An 18,366-nucleotide genomic window follows, 5' to 3' on the forward strand; every position below is an offset into this window, starting at 1 on the left:
GTTGGACGGGGGGCTTTGTAAGGGCACTGTCAGCCCTGGGTTTCCGGACTCTCCCAGGGCCTAGGCTGGTGGACGGGAAGCTGGGCATGGCGGGGCTGGGTTGGGGGGAGGGACAGGGGGAGGAGGGAGGAGAGGGTGAGGCCAGCATCCCCCCTGCAGCTGGGCATGGGGATGGTTACACACGGCCGGCTCTGTCCCGTGAAGTCTGATGGGGTGGTGGGTGGGAGGAGTGGCGTTTGACACGTTTCCCAGGGACCTGTTGGCAGCTGGGATTGGAGAAAATCCGCACAAGCCCCTGTGGGTGAGCTGAGATGGGCAGCTGTCTGAGAAATGTGAATCTGAGCACACGCACTTGAGTTTCTTAAGACCAAGTCCTTTACGGCTCATCCTTTAGCTCCTTGTCCTGTACAGGACCGAGCCTTGGAGGGGGGGCGGGAGCCGCCTTTAGTCCAGGTCCCCTTACAGACTAGCAGCCCGGCTGTATGCTTTTCAGAGCCTCGTTCTCCTCTTTGGTCACCTGGAACATTTCCTGCTCATCTGCTTCCCTGAGAAGCTGGTTGTGAGGCCAGGTGAGCTGCCATATAGGACTGCAGATGGCCCTGTAAGGGCCACACAGGTATAAGGCCCCCTCCGCCATGAGTGCTGTGCCAGGAAGCCCTGGAGGGGCTGCAGAGCCAGCACTGCTGACTGCCGTGTCTCAGTCCAGCCAGGCCACTATAACAAAATTCCACGTTCGGTGGTTTATGGACAGCAGGCATTTATTCCTCACAGCTCTGCAGGCTGGAAGTGCAAGATCAAGGTGCCCGCAGGGTTGGTGAGGGCCCCCTTTGGGTTGCAGGGAGATCTTGGGGGTTTCTTTTATAAGTACCCTGATCCCATTCACGAGGGCTCCACCTCCTGACCTAACTACCACTCAGATGCCCCACCTCCAAATGCCATCGCATTTCGGGGGCCGGTTTCAACGTAGGAATTTGAGGGGAACACAGTCAGACCATAGCATTCTGACCCCCAAAATTCATGTCCTTCCTACATGCAAAATACATTCACTGCATCCCAACAGCCCCCAAATCTTAACTCATTCCGGCGTCCACTCCAAAGTCTGAGTCCAAAGTCTCCTCTAAATACTACCTAAGTCAGGTGTGGGGGGACTCGAGGTAGATTCATCCCGAGGCAGAGTCCTCTCTGGCTGTGAACCTGGGAAACCAGACAGTGTTACCCAGTGCAAGTTCGTGTGCCCGACGGACGCACAGTGAGGCCAAAACAAACCGAAACGTCAGAATCTGGAGCAGAGAAAGGTTTATTGCAGGGCTGAGCAAGGAGATGGGTGGCTTGTGCCTTCCCAAACTGCAAACTCCCCAATGGCCTTCAGCAAAGCATTGTTAAAGGCCAAGTGATGGGGGGGAGTCACAGGGTCTGTGATCAGCTCGTGCACAGCTCTCTGATTGGCTGATGATAAGGTAATGGGCGGGGTCACAGGGGCTCACATGATCAATGCTCAGGCTCCAGTAGGTCTGGGGGCTGCATGCTCACAGTCGTCAAGTAGTTAGCGGCTTCCACTTGGTGGGGGAGGGGGCCGGGTGGTTTCACAGTTGTGAAACAATGCAGGAAATGTACAGCAGAGGATGTGGGGAAAGGACCTGCCCCCGGAAGACGCCATAGGGTCCTGCATGCCTACAACAAGCTGTGTGCTCCCAGAACACAGTGGACGCACAGGCGTAGGGAGGACATTCCCGTTCCCAAAGGGAGAGGTTGGAAAAAAAGGCAGGGTGGCAAGTCCTGAGCAGGTCCAAAGCCTTGAGGCCCACTGCGGGGTGGTCCTGCCCCTCTGCTGTGCTGGGCACCGTCCGCTGTGCACGCTCCTGGCCCGGAATCACTGGCCGGGGGCTCCACCGGTCTGGGGCTGCCCTGCACCACACACTGCCCTCGAGGCAGCCCTCTGCCGGGGCGCGTGCCTTGGGCTCTGGGCACCTCCATCCTTCAAATCCGGGGGCAGGTAGCCACGCCAACCCTGGGCCCCCAGGGCTGTGCACGCTTCCCATCGGCAGAGACAGCATCTTGCAGGCGCTGCCACAGCAGACTGGCTGGGGCCACACTCCTGCTGAGGAGTCCAGGACGGGAGGGGTGCAGGGCAGCTGGGCCCCCCTTTGAGATCATTCTGCCCCTCACGCCCTCCCACTCTGGGCCTGTGCTGGGAGGGCAGCCCCGTGAGCTTCAAAATGCCTTGGGGTCAATCTTCCATTGTCGTGGACGTGAGTCCCGGCTTCTGATGAGATGGCTGACCAGTCTCCCCAGCTGGATGAAGACAAACAGGCCACCTACATCCTTAGAGACCTGGCCACACCCTCCATCTTCCTTCCTGGACAAGCTTTCTCATTCCTTTCCTTGTCTATAGGCTGAGAATCTCCCAACTCTCTGAACTCCGAATCCTTTTTGATTAGAAGTCCATCTTTAGGTCATTTCTCTCTCCTCACAATTTGCTATAAGCAATCAAGAGAAGCCTTAGGGCTTCCCTGGTGGCGCAGTGGTTGGGAGTCCGGCTGCCGACGCAGGGGACGCGGGTTCGTGCCCCGGTCTGGGAAGATCCCACGTGCCGCGGAGCGGCTGGGCCCGTGAGCCATGGCCGCTGAGCCTGCGCGTCCGGAGCCTGTGCTCCGCAACAGGAGAGGCCACAACAGTGAGAGGCCCGCGTACCGCAGGAAAAAAAAAAAGAGAGAGAGAGAAGGCTTAGCTGTACTTTCAACACTTTGCCTCAATGCTTCCTCAGCCAGATTCTCAGTTTCATCACTTACGAGTTCTGTCTTCCACAAAACACCAGGAGAGAAGCAGTTCGGCCAAGCTCTTTGCCTCTTTATAACACGATCCCCCTCCTCCAGTTTCCAATAACATGGTCCTCGTTTCCGTCTGAGACCTTGTCAGAATGGCCTTTACCAACCACCTTTCTACCAGCGCCTGCTCGCGAGCACTCAGGCTTCTCTAAGGAGGCTGAGGCCCTCTCTCCAGCTCTGCTCTCCTCTGAGCTGCCCTCCCCAGACTTGTCAGCGATGGAGGCTTTTCCTAGCGCCCCTCCGAACTCTTCCGTTCTGCGCATGGCTCGGTTCCAGAGCTGCTTTTCCATTTGCAGGTGTTTGTACCAGCAGCCCCTACTCCTGGTACCAATGTTCTGTGTTATCCCGGTGCTTTCATGTGAGGGTTTGACTCCTTCTTCTGAGAAGGTGTGGGCGCCTTTGGGAGTGACCCTGGCCCAGGAGCAAGGGGGATGGGAGCCGCCCGGAGGAGGGAATGAGAATGCAGAGGTGAGGGTGGCCTGAGCCCTGCGCACCAGGGACTGGGTGGCTGAACCCCAAGTGCCCAGTGTTGAGCTGAGCGGCCCCGAAGAGGGTGGGCCAGATGAAGGCTGGATGGGTGCCTCACTCCCTGCAAATCCGCGCCCCTCCCCAGGGCACAGGGACCGCATGCTGTTGCTGGACGAAGGGTGTTAGGGAGGGGAAACTGCCTCCGCTGCCCCTCTAGGGTTCTTGTGGCTGGACTAACAGTAAAATTTGCACAAGACAGATTAGCAGGAGAGAAGGAAACTAATTTTAATTCAGAGAAACGGCACCTAAGAAGTGGCCAAAACAGGCAGCTTTTATACTTTTCAGTATAAATGTGTAAAGAATTGACAGGACAACGAAACTCAGGTTTTGGGTGCCCAACGAGTGAAGGATCTGAGCAGAGTTTGGGCGTTAGTCAATGAAAGAAGTCATGAGGTTGGTTTATACAGTCTTCTCGGCCCCGAATTCCCCATCTTTGATGATAAGGGTGTCCTTCGACCTCCAGGTGCAGGGGTGCACCTTTCACATGAGAGACTTACTTCCTGCCCTCAGGGAGACAGAAAGGAGGGTCAGAGTGTCTCTCTTGCATTGGTCGTTTCTTAAGAAACTCGAATTCAAAATAATCAATATACCTTTGAGGCATATTTGGGGCCACCTACGCTGGACCCCAACAATGGGCAGAGAAAGGCCTGTCCATCAGTGACCGTGATGTGTGGGGGAAGATGATGTGGCCAGAAAGGGCTTCAGGGCAGGAGACGGAGGGAGACCTTGTGACCTGCTCTCTGCCCCAGATGGCCCCCGTTCACACCCTTGGAGCAGCTGGGTGGGGGGTGCCTCCCTGGATGACACCCTGGGGTGATAGGGGGTGACATGATGGGATATCATCATGGGCATCATGGCTCCAGGGAAGACCTGTGGGGTTCACACACATTTGCTTTTCCTGTTTGTAAACTGAGGAAAATGGTCGGGCTGCTTACGGAGGTCTCGGTGATGGAGACCAGGTCAGAGCTGGAGCAAAGGGTTTGAGGAAATGAGATCTGTTCTATTTGGAGGACCTGTGTGATGGAGTGCAGAGCCGTGCCCCTCCCTGAAACCAGCTCTGTGGGCAGTGGGGGCTTTTTTCCTTTTTGGAAAACAAAAGAAGTGGATCCTGGGACTTCCCTGGTGGTGCAGTGGTTAAGACTCTGCACTCCCAATGCAGGGGACCCAGGTTCGATCCCTGGTCAGGGAACTAGATCCCACATGCATGCTGAAACTAACGAGCCAGTGAGCCACAACTAAGACCTTGCACAGTCAAAAAAAAAAAGTGACCCATGTCTGGAAGCAGGAGGATGGGACCCCAGCGTGAGCACCACGTGTGATGACTGGGGGGTTTCCCCCCGGCTCTGGGGGCTCCTGGGCACCACCGGGCACACAAGGAGTGGTGGCGGGGGGATGGCGCTCTTTCTCTGGCCCTTCCCAGTGACCTGAGGTTATGAGTGGGTGGCTGGGCCCCAGGGATGCACATGTGCCTCCAGACTGCCCAGGGCCCGATGGGGCTAGAGCTTGGGCAGCCGGGAAAACGTACAGACCGGCGAGCAGATGGGGCCCTGCATGAGGACACATCTGACTCGTTTCCCCCGATCGGGCTGCTTCTGACCTCGGGTGGCTGTGGGGTGTGGCAGCTTGAAGTGGGATCTCAGTTCCTTGACTGGGAATTGAACCTGGGCCAAGGTGGGGAGTGTGCCGAATCCTAACTGCCAGACCACCAGGGACTAGTGGCTAGTGTCAGCACCCTGGTTCCTGTCTGCTTTGAAGAAAGGAATCAGCAGACAGAAAGTAGTGGGGCAAGGAAAGAGTTCATGAAGAACAGAATACCTGCAGATAGACACACGGCTGCTCAGAGAGTCACGTGCAACAGGGTGGCTTAGATCACTTATATGGGGCCGTTTTCCAGGTCTTTGTTTTCCTCTGGCCAATCATCTTGCTTTGTTCCCATATCTGGGCTGACTCGGGGCCCTTCCCTGTGTGCACGCAGACCTTCTAGCCAAGATGGCTTCCGGTGCGAGGGTCTCTGGGAGGTTGACAGGACATATTAGGGGCTAATGCCCTCTCCCTTTCTGACCCCTGAGGAACTTTTCTGTGCATGTGCAGTTGGGGAGGTCTCCTTGATCTCAAGAACGAAAAACATGGGCATCCTATCTTTTTACTGCATCAGTGCTTAGCTCCCCTCTGCTGCTGCTGTTAAGTTTTCCTTGAAATGTCTAATGGCTCAGACTGATAAGCTTCACCTGCTCAGCCTGGGTCCCATCTACCTCCTACCTCCCTTCCAGGCCCCTCAGCCTTGCAGGCTAGAGAAGAGCCCATTCTGAGGGAGCAGGACGGAGCCTGCTCTGCGAGCCAAGGTGGGGCTGTCAGGATGGAGCCGGCCATGCTGAGGCGTCGGGATGGAGCCGGCTCCAGGCAGGAGGATGGCTTCGGGGTGCAGCCCAGGAGGGTGGCTGACCTGGGCATGGTCCCCAACCTCCGGCAAAGCAGCAGCAGTCTCTGCAGGAGCAGGAGGTCGCAGTACCCCTTCGGCAACTGTGAAAAGGTAGGTCTGGGGATCACCGGGTCTGCCAGGGCCCTGGTGGGGTACAGTGAACACCCAGGGAGGGCAGAGACCCGGCTGAGCTGGGGGCTCCAGCCCAGAAAGGCCGTTTAGCGGAGGGGACTTGGAGAGAGCGCTGGGTGGCTGGGTCTGTGCCCGGGGACTGTTCCTGTCCTTGGTCTGCATGGGAAAGTGCTGGGTAGGCACTAGGGTCCCGGGCCGCCCTCACAGAAAGCCCTCCACCCACATCACTGTGCAGTGACTGCATGTCCTCTCCCAACAGGGAAGGTCCCGGGCTGGCTTCACGGAAAGCCCCGGCAGGCCTGTGTTGGAGACACTTGAATGTCACAGCCCCTGGTCGGGTGGGAGGAGGGTGTCTCATGTCTCAGCCCGCAGTCCCACGACACGTAGGCAGGTATCCTGACACTCATTGGCCGCCTTTGCACCACATCACGCTGTTCCTGAGGAAGGTCCCAACCTGGAAGCACAGTGCTTCCCAGTTTATAGGCAACATTGACCTATAAACTGTAAAGCGCTGTGGACATTCCCTGGGGCCCAGGAGGAAGCGATTCCTCAGGCTCACTCTTCCCTCCCCGATCTGCGCCTGAGGGCCTCCAGCAGGGGATGGGGAGAACTCCGTCTCCCATCTCTGCAGAAAGACCCCTGAAGTGTGCCAGGGTGCACAGGCGGGTCTGAGTGAGGTGTGGGATGGGGTCTTTGGAAGAGTGTTGATTTGACTGTCTCAGGATCTCAAAGTGCCCTTTTTACCCTCAGCAAGGAAACCTTAGTTCATGGATTCCTGAGAATATCAAGAAGAAAGAATGCATGTACTTTGTGGAAAGCTCCAGACTGTCCGATGCTGGGTGAGTGGCTTGTTCTGTGTTTACGGCCCCTTCCCTGTTGCCACGTGGAATGGCTGAGCAGAGCAGGGCCGACCGAGGGGCCTCAGTGGGGGACAGTCCCTGTGTCTGTACCGGCCTGGGATGCTCGGAGTGTTTCCACGTACCCCACAAACAGGGTCGATTCGTGTTTGCATTTCCCCTCCGGACACACCCTCGTCTGCGCTGTGCCACAAATGGGCCTCGCTCTTTCTTACTTCCACTCCTTTGTCACCTGGTGGCGCTGCCTCTGCCACGGAGCCCTCCCTGACCACACCCTGGGATGTAACCTCTCTCCCCCACTACACTCCGTGTTTCCCTTTTATGCCAGTTGCCGACGGCACTGCAATCGTGTGGCTTTGTGGTCCTCTCTGAGCTCTGACCGTGTCTGAGTTACTGTATTACTTCCCTGCTGGACAGAGGCCAGCATCCAGCTCAGACTGTGAACAGTACAGGGAGGAAGGGTGTCCTCTGCGGGGATGATAGAAGAGGACGATGATCTGGAACCAGACGCGCATGATCACCGACGGTGATGCTGTTCCTGGGGTCCTGGGACGTGCCCAGGGTGTGATCACAAAAAGTCCCCCGTTTGGGAGTTCACGCTCCAGCTTGGCTCCGTTTCAGACGAGAGCCCTCCTTTCTCCCCGGGGGGTGGTAGGGGAGGACCCTCGCGTCCGAGGAAGTGGCCACCGTGCTCCAGATGACGGCCTCAAGGCTGGCAACCTCTAAAGTACTTGGTGGTAATCAGAGTTCAAGTTCACACCGATTATCCCGACAGTATGCAGAGAGTGCTTTGCACTGAGGTCTCCAGTTTTAGTTTTTAAAAATAGGTTTCGGGCTTCCCTGGTGGCGCAGTGGCTGAGAGTCTGCCTGCCGATGCAGGGGACACGGGTTCGTGCCCCGGTCCGGGAAGATCCCACATGCCGCAGAGCGCCTGGGCCCGTGAGCCATGGCCGCTGAGCCTGCGCGTCCGGAGCCTGTGCTCCGCAACGGGAGAGGCCACAGCAGTGAGAGGCCCGCGAACTGCAAAAAAAAAAAGAGAGAGAGAGAGGAGGGAAAGGGTCTGTTCTAGGCTAACTGTTAGAACCTATGAGAGAGTTTTGGGTAGCCTTGGGCCAAGCTGGAGTGTGAACTCCCACATGGGGCACTTTTTGTGATCACACCCTGGGCACATCCCAGGACCCCAGGAACAGCGTCACCGTCGGTCATAAATCATCATAAAAGTGGTCCTCGCCCTGACCCTCCTTCCCGCCTCGCACCCAGCTCTCTCCTCCGTAAATGGAGGAGCTGACACGAGGTGCTCAGAGAGAGCCCGGTGAGTCTGCGAGTGACTTGAGTCCCTAGGGGTCGTAGAGGAAGGTGTACGGGGCGTGCTGGGAGTTCCTTATGGTTGGCCCTGTGCTCCCAGCCCTGGGGGCCCCGGCCTAAGCAGTGGGACCAGGGGTAGCCAGGGCCGTGCCTTGTGGGTGGAGAAAGGGCACCCAAGTGAGCCCAGGAGACTGAGGTACAGGGTGGGCCATGGCCGTCTTAACCCGTCCTTGGTTCTCTGCATGGTTAGTTAACCTACACGAATTTTATAAATTATTTCCCATCTAGGACCTCATTTGGCCCTCACAAGTTTTGCAAGCTCGAGGTCAGACAGTGTATTATTTTTCCCATTTAACGATTGAGAAGTTGAGAGTCAGAAGCCCCTACGGACAAGCACTCCGGAAGCAGCAGGGAAACTTGTTTTCTCTCTCTGAGTCCAGTTGTGTTTCCCCCATGTCATCGGCTCAGGTTTCACCTGCTTTGGGACTTTTTTGGTTTGGTCTCATCTATATCTAGTCTTCCAGGTCACTTGTTACTAGCAAAAGCAGGACTCTAAAAAAATGTGTAGATCTCCGATTAAACAAGCTGTAAAGAACACGGTTGCTGTCTTCTCTCTCTCCTGCAACCCCAAAGAATAGCCGTAAAGGAAAAAACGATTTCAACCCACGAAGACAAGGCAAGAGAGGAGGTGACAGTTGAAAAGGGGTAGCCGGGCGTTCTCTTTGGGGGAACCACGTGTATCGTGCTAGCCCTGTGTCCAGAAGTTTCTGCTTGGAGCCTGCACTGTGTGCTTTTTAAACCTTTTTATTTTGAAATAACTATATATTTATAGGAAGTTGCAAAGATACTACAGGTAGATCCCATGGTTCCACCAGTGGTTACACGGTCACCTCCTCTTCCCCACCATCTGTAACCCCTGGCAACCACTCATCTGCTCTCATCCCTATAACTGCTTCCTTTCCAGAATGTCATATAAATGGAGCCATGCACAGTGTGATCTGTTGAGGCTGGCTTTTTTTCACTCAGCAGGGTGCCTTTGACATCCATTCGGGTGGTGTGTGTTGATAGTTGCCTCCTGTCTGCTGCTGAGGAGCTAAGTGGCCGCCATCACAATATTTATAGTGAGGTTTTTGTGGACGGCAAATGTTGGGTCTTATTATTTTTTTTACCTGCTCTGCCAGTCTCTGTTTTTTTTTGATCCGTGTATTTAGAATGTTACATTTAATGTGACTGTTGATATATTAGGACTTAAGTCTGCCACTGTATTTTCTTGTTTACATTTCTCTCTGTTTTTCTTTTCCTGCCTTGCTGTGAGTTACTTGAATCATTCTTAGAGTTCCATTTTGATTTATCTATGCTGTTTTTGACCGTATCTCTTTGCATAGCTGTTTTTTTTTTAGTGGTTGTTCCAGGTATTACGTTATATATCCACAACTCATCGCGTGTTACTGACATCTACTTACCTACTGATGTATCCAAAACTCATCAGAGTCTCCTGGTGTTGACATTTACCACGTTGAATCAAGTGTAGAAACAGTCCCACCTTTTACAACACTTTGCCCTTCCCCGTTTATAATATAATTATTTACAAAATTTCGTCCGCATGCACTGAGAATTATGTTCGATCATGGCGCAATTTTTCTTCAACAATCACACATACTTCAGAAAATTCAAGAGGAGGAAAATGTGCTATATTCACCCATACTTTTATTCTTTCCATTGCTCTTTCTTCCTTTTTAATATTCCAAAATTCCTTCTTATAACGTTTTGTTTCTGTTTAGAGACCCTTCTCTGGCCAGCCTTTTTGGGGTAGTTCCCTGGTTTCCTCTCATCTGAGAATGTCCTGATGCCCCTTTCATAGGTGAAGGATAGTTGTGCTGGGTGTAGAATTCTGGGTTGGTAGTTTTTTGTCTTTTGAAAAATGTCGTGTCACTTCTTTCTGGCACTTGTTTCTGGCTCTGATTCAAAGTCGGTTGTTGGAATTATTTTCCCCTAATAGGTAAGGTGTCATTTCCGACTTTCAAGATTTTTGTCTTTAGTTTTTAGAAGTTTGACGATTGTGTGTCTCCACCGGCTCTCGGCTGGGGCGCCTCGTTCGCCCTGCTGGGCCGCCAGTCCTGACCCCTCTGGGCCTCCTCTGACGCTCGCAGTGGGGCGGGGGCAGGCGCTGGTCACCCCTGGTGACCGAGTGGCTTTGCAGGAAGGTGGTGTGTGAGTGCGGCTACATGCGTGAACAGCACTTGGAGGAGGCCACCAGGCCCCACGCCTTCCAGGGCAAGGAGTGGGACCCGAAAAAGCACGTCCAGGAGATGCCAACAGACGCCTTTGGTGACATCGTCTTCACGGGCTTGGGCCAGAAGGTGGGAAAGGTTGGTTTCCATGGTGACTCCATTGCTCTTACTGTGGACCAGAGCCCACTGTGGGTGACCGAGGTGGCTGGGACTCCCTGGGGTAGGAGTGGGAGGCTGGTGGAAACCTGGGGCGGAGCCCACCTGCCCAGCACTGAGGGCGGAGTGGGTGGGGCTCGCATGGCGAACGGGAGACACGCGGTGCCCTCAGGGAGCAGGCAGGGCCACTGCTGGTGCTCTGCAGGGTGTGGGCAGGGTGGCCCGGATGGCTTTTGTCACTGCCAGGAGGGAGTGGGTGGGGGGGGAGGGAGGGCAGTGGGGAGGACCTCGAGGATGGGGTGAGACCCAGGAGCAGAGGCGAGAGTCCTGCCAGCGGGGGGCGGGGTCCCAGGCCTGCCCGGGAGCACGAGGGCAGGGAGGGCGGCAGCAGCCGGAGGCCCAGGCCCCGCTGAGCTCCCAGCTGCTGCAGACTCAGAGGGATCGCTGGACCAGCAGTACCTCCAAGCAGAGTTTTGGACCCCCCCCAGACCTGCTGAATCGGAGGCCCGGCCACCCTGGTCTCAAGCAGCCTTCCGGAGGATTCCGTGGCAGCTCTTGGGCCGCACTGTCCTGGAGGGTCTGGTGTAGCCACTTATTTCTGTGCTGGGGTTCTGGGACCTTGAGCTTCTTGTTAGCCAGTGTGACCTTTTCCCTCGACGACTCTGAGTCGCTGACGCTGCCCGCTTGGCCCAAGAGGCTGAACAAGGAGGGTCGGGCTGGGGTGGGCAGCGGCCCCAAGCCCTGCCCCTCGTGAGCCAGTGTCGGGGCAATGCCAGGCCCCCCCGGGCGCAGCTGGCTTAATCTGAGAGGGGCGTCCTCTGCGGAGCATTGGTGGGAGCGGGGAGGGGGGAGGTGGTCTTCTGCAGCATGGGGGCGGGGCAGGTGGGCAGCAGCCGGTCAGACCCTGTGGAGGTGATGGCGGGCGTGGCCTTCCAGGGAGACTGGACTCGGGCGTGGGGCTCAGGCCGGGGGTGCTCCCAAAACAGGGGCCAGGGGCTGGTCTCCTCTGGGCAGCCTCCCCCTTCCCTCAATCAGTGTCCTGCTCGGGTGTGGCCACTTTTACTCGCGGGGTCTGGACCCGGGTGTGAGCGTCCACCCGCCCAGCTGGGACTCCAGACACTGCTGGTGCAGGACGGCTGGGCTCTGGGGCGGGGGTGGCCGCTCCCTGACCCTCTGGGGTCTTCTGACCTCCCCACAGTACGTCCGCCTGTCCCAGGACACGCCCTCCAGCCTGATCTACCACCTCATGACCCAGCACTGGGGCCTGGACGTCCCCAACCTTCTCATCTCCGTGACGGGCGGGGCCAAGGACTTCAACATGAAGCCCAGGCTGAAGAGCGTCTTCCGAAGAGGCCTGGTCAAGGTGGCCCAGACCACAGGTAGCACCAGACCACAGGAGGGGCTCAGGCCTGGGAGTGGTGGGCGGGAGGGAGCGTCCCTGGGAGGCCAGGCCCGGGCTGGGGGGTGTGTCCGGTCAGACCCACCCCGCCCTGTCCGCTGCCATGCTTGGCTTGCGCGTGGCGGCCGACGCAGCTCTGGTTGGCTCTCCACTAGTGATGCTTTGAAGTAGACACATTCAGAGACACTTCTGAGATGCCGTGCTCCCGAGAGCAGGACAGAGGGATGCAGCAGGGAGGTGGGGAGAGAGGGCAAGGCCTGCAGTCAGCGACGGGGGTCCTGTCCTGTCCCCGCCCCCGCCTGAGCAACGCGGGGAACCGCGGCTTCCAGCTGCCGCAGGAGGACGTGATCGGGGCGGGGCTTCCCTGAGGCCCTGGTTTGGGGTAGAGGGTCTGCAGACGTGGGGCAGTGAGCACCGGAGACGCACAGGGCGTAGGCGTCGGACGTGTGCGTGGCAGGGCCCTCTGCTCCTTCCCAGGGGCCTGGATCATCACCGGGGGGTCCCACACGGGCGTGATGAAGCAGGTGGGAGAGGCGGTGCGCGTCTTCAGCCTGAGCAGCAGCTACAGCGAAGGGGAGGTGGTCACCATCGGGATCGCCACGTGGGGCACCTTGCACAAGCGGGAGAGCCTTATCCACCCCGCGGTGAGCTGGGGGCTGCTCCCGGGGCGGGCGGGGGCGGGGCGCAGCAGCGTGTAGGACCCTAGCGGGTGCTCAGCGGACAGGCCACCACCTGGGCAGCAGGGTGAACGCAGTGTGGAGGGGAGTGGCTGGGCAGGGACACAGGAGGCCCAGGCTCAAGCCCCCACGCCATGGAGCCTGGTGACCCCAGGCGAGTAGCTACCTTGGTTGGGTTCTGGTACCTTCCCTTGAGATCACGGGATGGGTCCACACAAGAGTCTCTGGAGCCGCCACTGGTCAGGGGCTCCTCCTGACGCCTCCCTGATGAGACATGGACTTTGCAGAAGGCGGTAGCTTGGCCGGGAGCCCACAGCCAGTGAGCATCTGGGGTGTCAGATCCCAGGGCCTGGCCTTCTGGCCCCAGAACCGACAGCACTCTGGTTCCCCTACTGAAGACAGAGCCTTCCTGCGTCCGTTCACCCGGGTGCAGCCTGAGAAGCGATTGCTTGAACGTGGGGCTGTGAGTGGAAGAGATCATTCGATCCATTCAGTGAGATTTTGGAGGACGGTAGATGTGACATAATGAGCGCATGTCCACCTACTTCATGGAGTCAGGAAAGTTTGGGGGAAACACTGGCCCCAACGACAGGTCTCCTTGACTTGCTGAGGAGACGTGATTATAGCAGCCCCATGAGGGCTGAGTTATGAACGAGCCCTTGCCCTTCCCGGCCGGCGGCGGCAGCCTTCACTTCCTGGGGAGGGCGTCCTCTGGAAGGTGATTCCTTGTGTCCGTCACAGACGCTTGTCATCGGGCCAGTCTGCCCCTCGGCCCTTGTCCTTTTGTGTCAGCGTCAGAGATGTGCTTAGTGGATGGGACCGGTTCTGTCTTGAAAGCTTGTTATACGGAGTGGAAATCTGAGGCCACGGGAGACTGGCTGACTTCCAAGATCACTCTGCACTTGTCTCCCCATTTCGAGTTCAGAAGACTTCCTGCGATACCACCTGCCGTCCTCTGTGGACACCAGGGGCCGTGTGCACGGGTCCGGCAGCCACCCCTCCTGCATCTGGGTCCTGGGCCTGCTGGGACAAATGACCACAGAGCTGGTGGCTTAAAGCAACAGAAGTGTACTCTCTGACATTTCTGGACACCAGAACTCCAAGACCAGTACCACCAGGCCAAAATCGGGATGTCGGCAGGGCCAGGGTCCCCCAGAGACTGTGGGGGAGGAGCTATTCCCTGCCTCTTCCAGCTGCTGCTTTGTGGCCGCATCACTCCAGTCTCTGCCTCTTGGTCACATGGCCCCCTCCTTCTCCTCGGCACCCTCTTCTAAGGACACCTGTCATGGCATTCAGGACCCCCCTGGATGATCCAGGTTAATCTTCCCAGGCTCAGACCCGTAGCCTCATCACATCCGCAAAGACCCTTTCTCCAAATGAGGGAGCATTCACAGGTTCCAGGCATTAGAGCCTGACATCTTGGGCGGGGGGCGGGGGGGGTCACTTATCCAGCCTGATGGAGCTCCTGTTCTTGGTGGGAAAGATGTAAAGCTTTCCGTCTGTCCGTGCCCACCTCTCCATCCCCAGGGCGGCTTCCCAGCTGAGTACATCATGGATGAGGACGGCCAGGGGCACTTGACCTGTCTGGACAGCAACCATTCCCACTTCATCCTTGTGGACGACGGGACCCATGGCCGCTACGGCGTCGAGATTCCCCTGAGGACGAAGCTAGAGAAGTTCATATCGGAGCAGACCAAGGAAAGGGGAGGTGAGCGAGGCACGCTTGCCAGGGTGCTCGGGGGGAGAGGGGAGCAGGCTGGTCCAGGTGTCTGGGGCTCCGCTGGCCATGACCAGGACGTTCGGCAGGTGGGGTGCTGGGGGGGCGTGGTCAGAACACACCTGGATGTCTGTACAGTGGTTCAGGGGTTCATCTTCTTGCGTCCCTTTTAACCAGCAGAAGGAAAGTTCGGGCAGGCATTGAGGTCATAGCATCCTACGATCACTTTACATCACAAACACGTCTCAGTTCAGAAATCAGAGCGTGCAGTAGTCAAAGCTTGGACCTTGACATCTCTTCCCTTGTGGGTGGGATGGGGTGGATTCTGGGGTGTTGGGACGTCAAATACATACGATTTTGCACACGATTTGCAGGTTGCTTGGACACCTTTGAGCCGAGGTTTTCAAGCTTCTTTGCACATCAGGGGTCCCCAGGGTATGGGTTCACCCCCAGGGTCTCTGATTCACAGGTCCGGGTAGTGAGGACTTGCATCTCCCAGTCCCCAGGGGACACGGATGCTGCTGGCCTGGGGACCACACCTGGAGAACTTGTTTTGACCAAGAGAAGCTGGGTGGGGAGTGTTGGGGGGGTGTGAGTGTGTGGGGACGGCGAGACCATGTGGGCTCTTGGAAAGAATGTTTGCTTCCCAGGGAAAGATGTTTCTAGAATCGTCACAAGCCCTCCTGGTTGCCAGGCTGGATGAAAGGCTGAGGGTGGGGCTGGCTGGCCAGAGGACGGAGTTGTGACGCCGTGCTCCCGTGCCATGCCTGGTGCCCGCTGGCTTGACATGTCCCCAGCCCTGCCCAGATTCGAGGCGCCACGAAAGGGCTGCAGGGAAAAGCAGGCTGGTTGCGGCGGCTGGCCGGGCAGAGCGGACCAGCTGAGGATGGTCTACAGCCCTCGCCGTCCCTCCACCCCAGAAAGCAGGCTGGTTGCGGTGGCCAGCCGGGCAGAGCGGACCCGCTGGGGGAGGCTTGGGTGCCTTCCCTCCACCCCAGAAAGGGGCTGCAGCGGGCAGGGGTGGGGCACCCACGATCCTAAACTGGGCTCTGTGCTTCGTCCTAGGTGTGGCCATCAAAATCCCCATCGTCTGCGTGGTGCTGGAGGGGGGACCCGGCACACTGCACGTGAGTCCTGGCTGGGGGGGGCGGGGTGTGCTTTTGGGGGTCAAGTCCTGCTGCAGGTGGGACGACTGCCCCAAGTGCTGTCACCAGCCCCGCAGGGGGGGTCATCAGCAAGAGGGGACAGGGATCCTGTCCCCTGGGTGGGGGGATCGGAGCCCTTTGAGTGGCCCTGCCGCAGGACGGGTGCTCTGGCTTTGGCCCTGGGGCTTGACCTGCACAGAAGAAAGAGGGGCTCCAGAGGGGCCTCGGGCAAGGGTGGAGCCCATGCCCCCCTCCCAGGACCCCCGGGCAGCCCATGGGGGGTTTCTGCAGCTCTGCACCCAGACTCCCGGGCGGGGCTCTCAAAGTACAGCCCTCGGCTGCCCCTCAGCCCCGTGGGACCAGCAGCTAGATGTCAAGCAGGATCCTCAGTGGCTGTGACATGCTGCTGTGGACCTTTGTTCAGAACCCACTCTCTGGTGTGGAATGGGCCTCCCTTGTGGAACGCGGGCCAACTTGACCTCTGCTGTAGTAACACACGACATTACAGCCTGCAGATTTGGGGCAAGAGCGTGACGTTCTGTTTATGGGATCATCGAAAGTGTCTGTTTATGTTTAGTAACCGCAGGAGGTCAGCGCAGGATCCTGGGGTCCCTGGGAGGACGGGATGCGTCTGGTCCCCACTCCCACCGTGGCTCTCCTGCAGCATCACCCAGACAGGGCGTCCTTCCTGCTGGGGTAGAACCCCTTCCTCAGGTTGCTCACCCTGGGTCTCCGGGGGTCTCCCTCGATGTCCTGGTTAACGAGGGGGCGGAACTCTGGCAGTGCCCCCTCCTTCTGGAGATGGTGCTTCCGTCCACACATCAAAGGGTGGAAATATACAAACCTTTCGTGACAGTGGTGTTGAGTGACAGGCCTGAAGGAGGTGGTGTATCGGGTGTGTATCCCACGTACATCAGGATTAGCCACTTTCCCCTCCGAGCGGTGGGATGCTACCAAGCAAATGCCTTCTGTAAACTTGCAGTAGCCAGACATCAACTCTGTTTGAGCATCTCTGTATTAGAAGGTGTCCGTGCGGGTGTGGAGTCAGGTCCCGGGCTCACGGTCAGCCCCTGTGTTGCAGACCATCTACAATGCCATCACCAACGGCACCCCATGCGTGATCGTGGAGGGTTCGGGACGAGTGGCTGACGTCATTGCCCAGGTGGCCAGCCTGCCCATCTCCGAGATCACCATCTCCCTGATTCAGCAGAAGCTGGGCCTGTTCTTCCAGGAGATGTTCGAGACCTTCACCGAAAGCAGGATTGTGGAGTGGACCAAAAAGGTGAGGCACACGGGCGCATCAGTCACCAGGCGTGGACCTGCAGCCGGTAGGTTAGACGCTGTCAGCCTGGTAAGCGGGACCAGGGCACGCCAAAACCAGACACAGAGACCCCAGCGGGCCTGGGGCGGGCACGGGAGTGATCTGCAGAAGGTGGGGGGCTGTGAGCCCGGAAGGCAGTGGGCCCAGGGCAGGTGGGAAGCCCTCAGCTGAGGCAGCAGGCTGTCCTCAAGGGAGGACGTGCTCAGCCTCTAGCCTGCAGAACTCCGGGCCTGGGCCGGTACCGCAGGGCATGAGGACCCTGCTGCCCTGGGAGGGCAGGAGGCTGGCGCTGAGGCCCCGGGGGAGGCAGAGGGGTGGGGAGCCCAGATTCCGGTAGAGGGGCGCTGCCAGGGACAGCAGTGGGTGGCAGGGTCCGGCCCAGCCTCCAGGCCTGGTGACCTCAAAGCCACTGGGGAGATTAATGGAGACCTTCTGGGGTCGGCAAGGCAGGCAGACGTGCCAGATGGGGGCCCATGCATGGTTCCGGGAACCATGTGGTGATCTGGGGGCTGCTTCACGTGCACCCTTAGATAGAGGCATCGGAGGCTGGGCCCATCCTGGGACCAGTGTTCTGGGGGACCCCCCCCATCTCCAGGGGGTTTGGAGACTTGAGACCTGGGAGGGAGCTAGTTACGCCCAAAACGGGCATCCTTTCTGCCCTGTGGGCAGGAGGTACTGAGTGGAAGCACAGGGAGTTGGGGACATGACCCTGCGGTGACAAGTGCAGAGAGAGACCGTCGGAAGGGCGGCCTCAGCTTTACGTCACGTGCCGGCCTGTCCTCTCTCTGTCTTTGTTTTGTAATAATTTTAGATTTGTGGAAAAGCAGCACAGGTAGTGGAGGGTGTCTGTCCGCCCTTCACCCAACTCTACTGCTGTCAACATCCGACATAAGCCCGGTGCGTTTATCAGAACCTAGAAGTGAACTCTGGTTCATCCCTGTTGACCAAACTCAGGCAGTTCGGATGTCATGTTCATCTACTAGTGGCCTTTTGCTGTGCCGGAGTCTGAACCATTAGCTTGGTCTCTTCATTGTCTTTTTTCTTTCTTTCTTTCTTTTGTTTTTTTTAAGTGTGGCATTTTCTAACTAGCCCACCGGATTCCAAAGGTTTTCTGGAACATCATCATATGAACTGGATAAAAGTGGGCTGCTCTGGTTGTGGGCTGGGCTGGGGGCTCTGGGGCCTCGCTTTCTGCCCATCCCCTCAGCTCCTGAGCCGTGAGCTTCGTGGGTGCTACCACCCCCAAGAGCTCTGGTTTGGTCCTTTCTCCTGACCCAGGGAGACCATGGCTGTTACGGCCCAGGACCATAATTGCCCTGCATTTCAGTATCTCTGCTTTAAAGTGCATTGGTATTTGCTCTTTCATAGCTACAGTGGGAGATAACACTGGTTACAGATGGGTGTAGACTTTGCTAGCATCCCTTATAGACGGGGTCCTCGGTGGACCGGGGGGAGAAATAGCGCAGGAAGTCTCTCCAGGTCCTGAAAAGAAGGAATTTCTCTCTCACATACTCCGAGGCTGTTTGACTCAGTTGGGTGATCTGGGGCACTTGGAATGGACCTCAGAATTGGCCATCTCCCCAGTCCAGATTTCAGGGGCCCTGGTGAGCTCTGCAGAGGGACACTAACCCAGGCCCCCAGCCTCCAAGGGGGG

At 57.7% G+C, this 18,366-nt stretch overlaps 1 protein-coding gene and 1 non-coding gene across 6 annotated transcripts in view; both read left to right on the plus strand.

The window, feature by feature from the left end:
* The window catches only part of TRPM2 (transient receptor potential cation channel subfamily M member 2), a 49,941-nt gene that overhangs the window by 1,306 nt on the left and 30,269 nt on the right, over positions 1–18,366 (plus strand). For 3 of the 5 annotated variants that reach the window (XM_033418454.2, XM_049709980.1, XM_049709982.1), the window contains exons 2-9: positions 5,624–5,883; positions 6,655–6,743; positions 10,267–10,435; positions 11,652–11,832; positions 12,330–12,496; positions 14,057–14,237; positions 15,312–15,373; positions 16,473–16,673. In XM_033418454.2, coding sequence (XP_033274345.2) covers positions 5,710–5,883; positions 6,655–6,743; positions 10,267–10,435; positions 11,652–11,832; positions 12,330–12,496; positions 14,057–14,237; positions 15,312–15,373; positions 16,473–16,673 — 1,224 coding nt within the window. In that variant the 5' untranslated portion in view covers positions 5,624–5,709. The remainder of the gene's footprint in view (positions 1–5,623; positions 5,884–6,654; positions 6,744–10,266; positions 10,436–11,651; positions 11,833–12,329; positions 12,497–14,056; positions 14,238–15,311; positions 15,374–16,472; positions 16,674–18,366) is intronic. The other 2 variants (XM_033418456.2, XM_004264611.4) reach the window with 2 other exon arrangements.
* Positions 4,470–4,542, plus strand: TRNAG-CCC (transfer RNA glycine (anticodon CCC)). Its single transcript has one exon. It is a non-coding gene; the product is annotated as a tRNA-Gly (tRNA).

The sequence above is a fragment of the Orcinus orca genome, chromosome 5 (assembly GCF_937001465.1).
Source record: "Orcinus orca chromosome 5, mOrcOrc1.1, whole genome shotgun sequence".
Taxonomy (NCBI): domain Eukaryota; kingdom Metazoa; phylum Chordata; class Mammalia; order Artiodactyla; family Delphinidae; genus Orcinus; species Orcinus orca.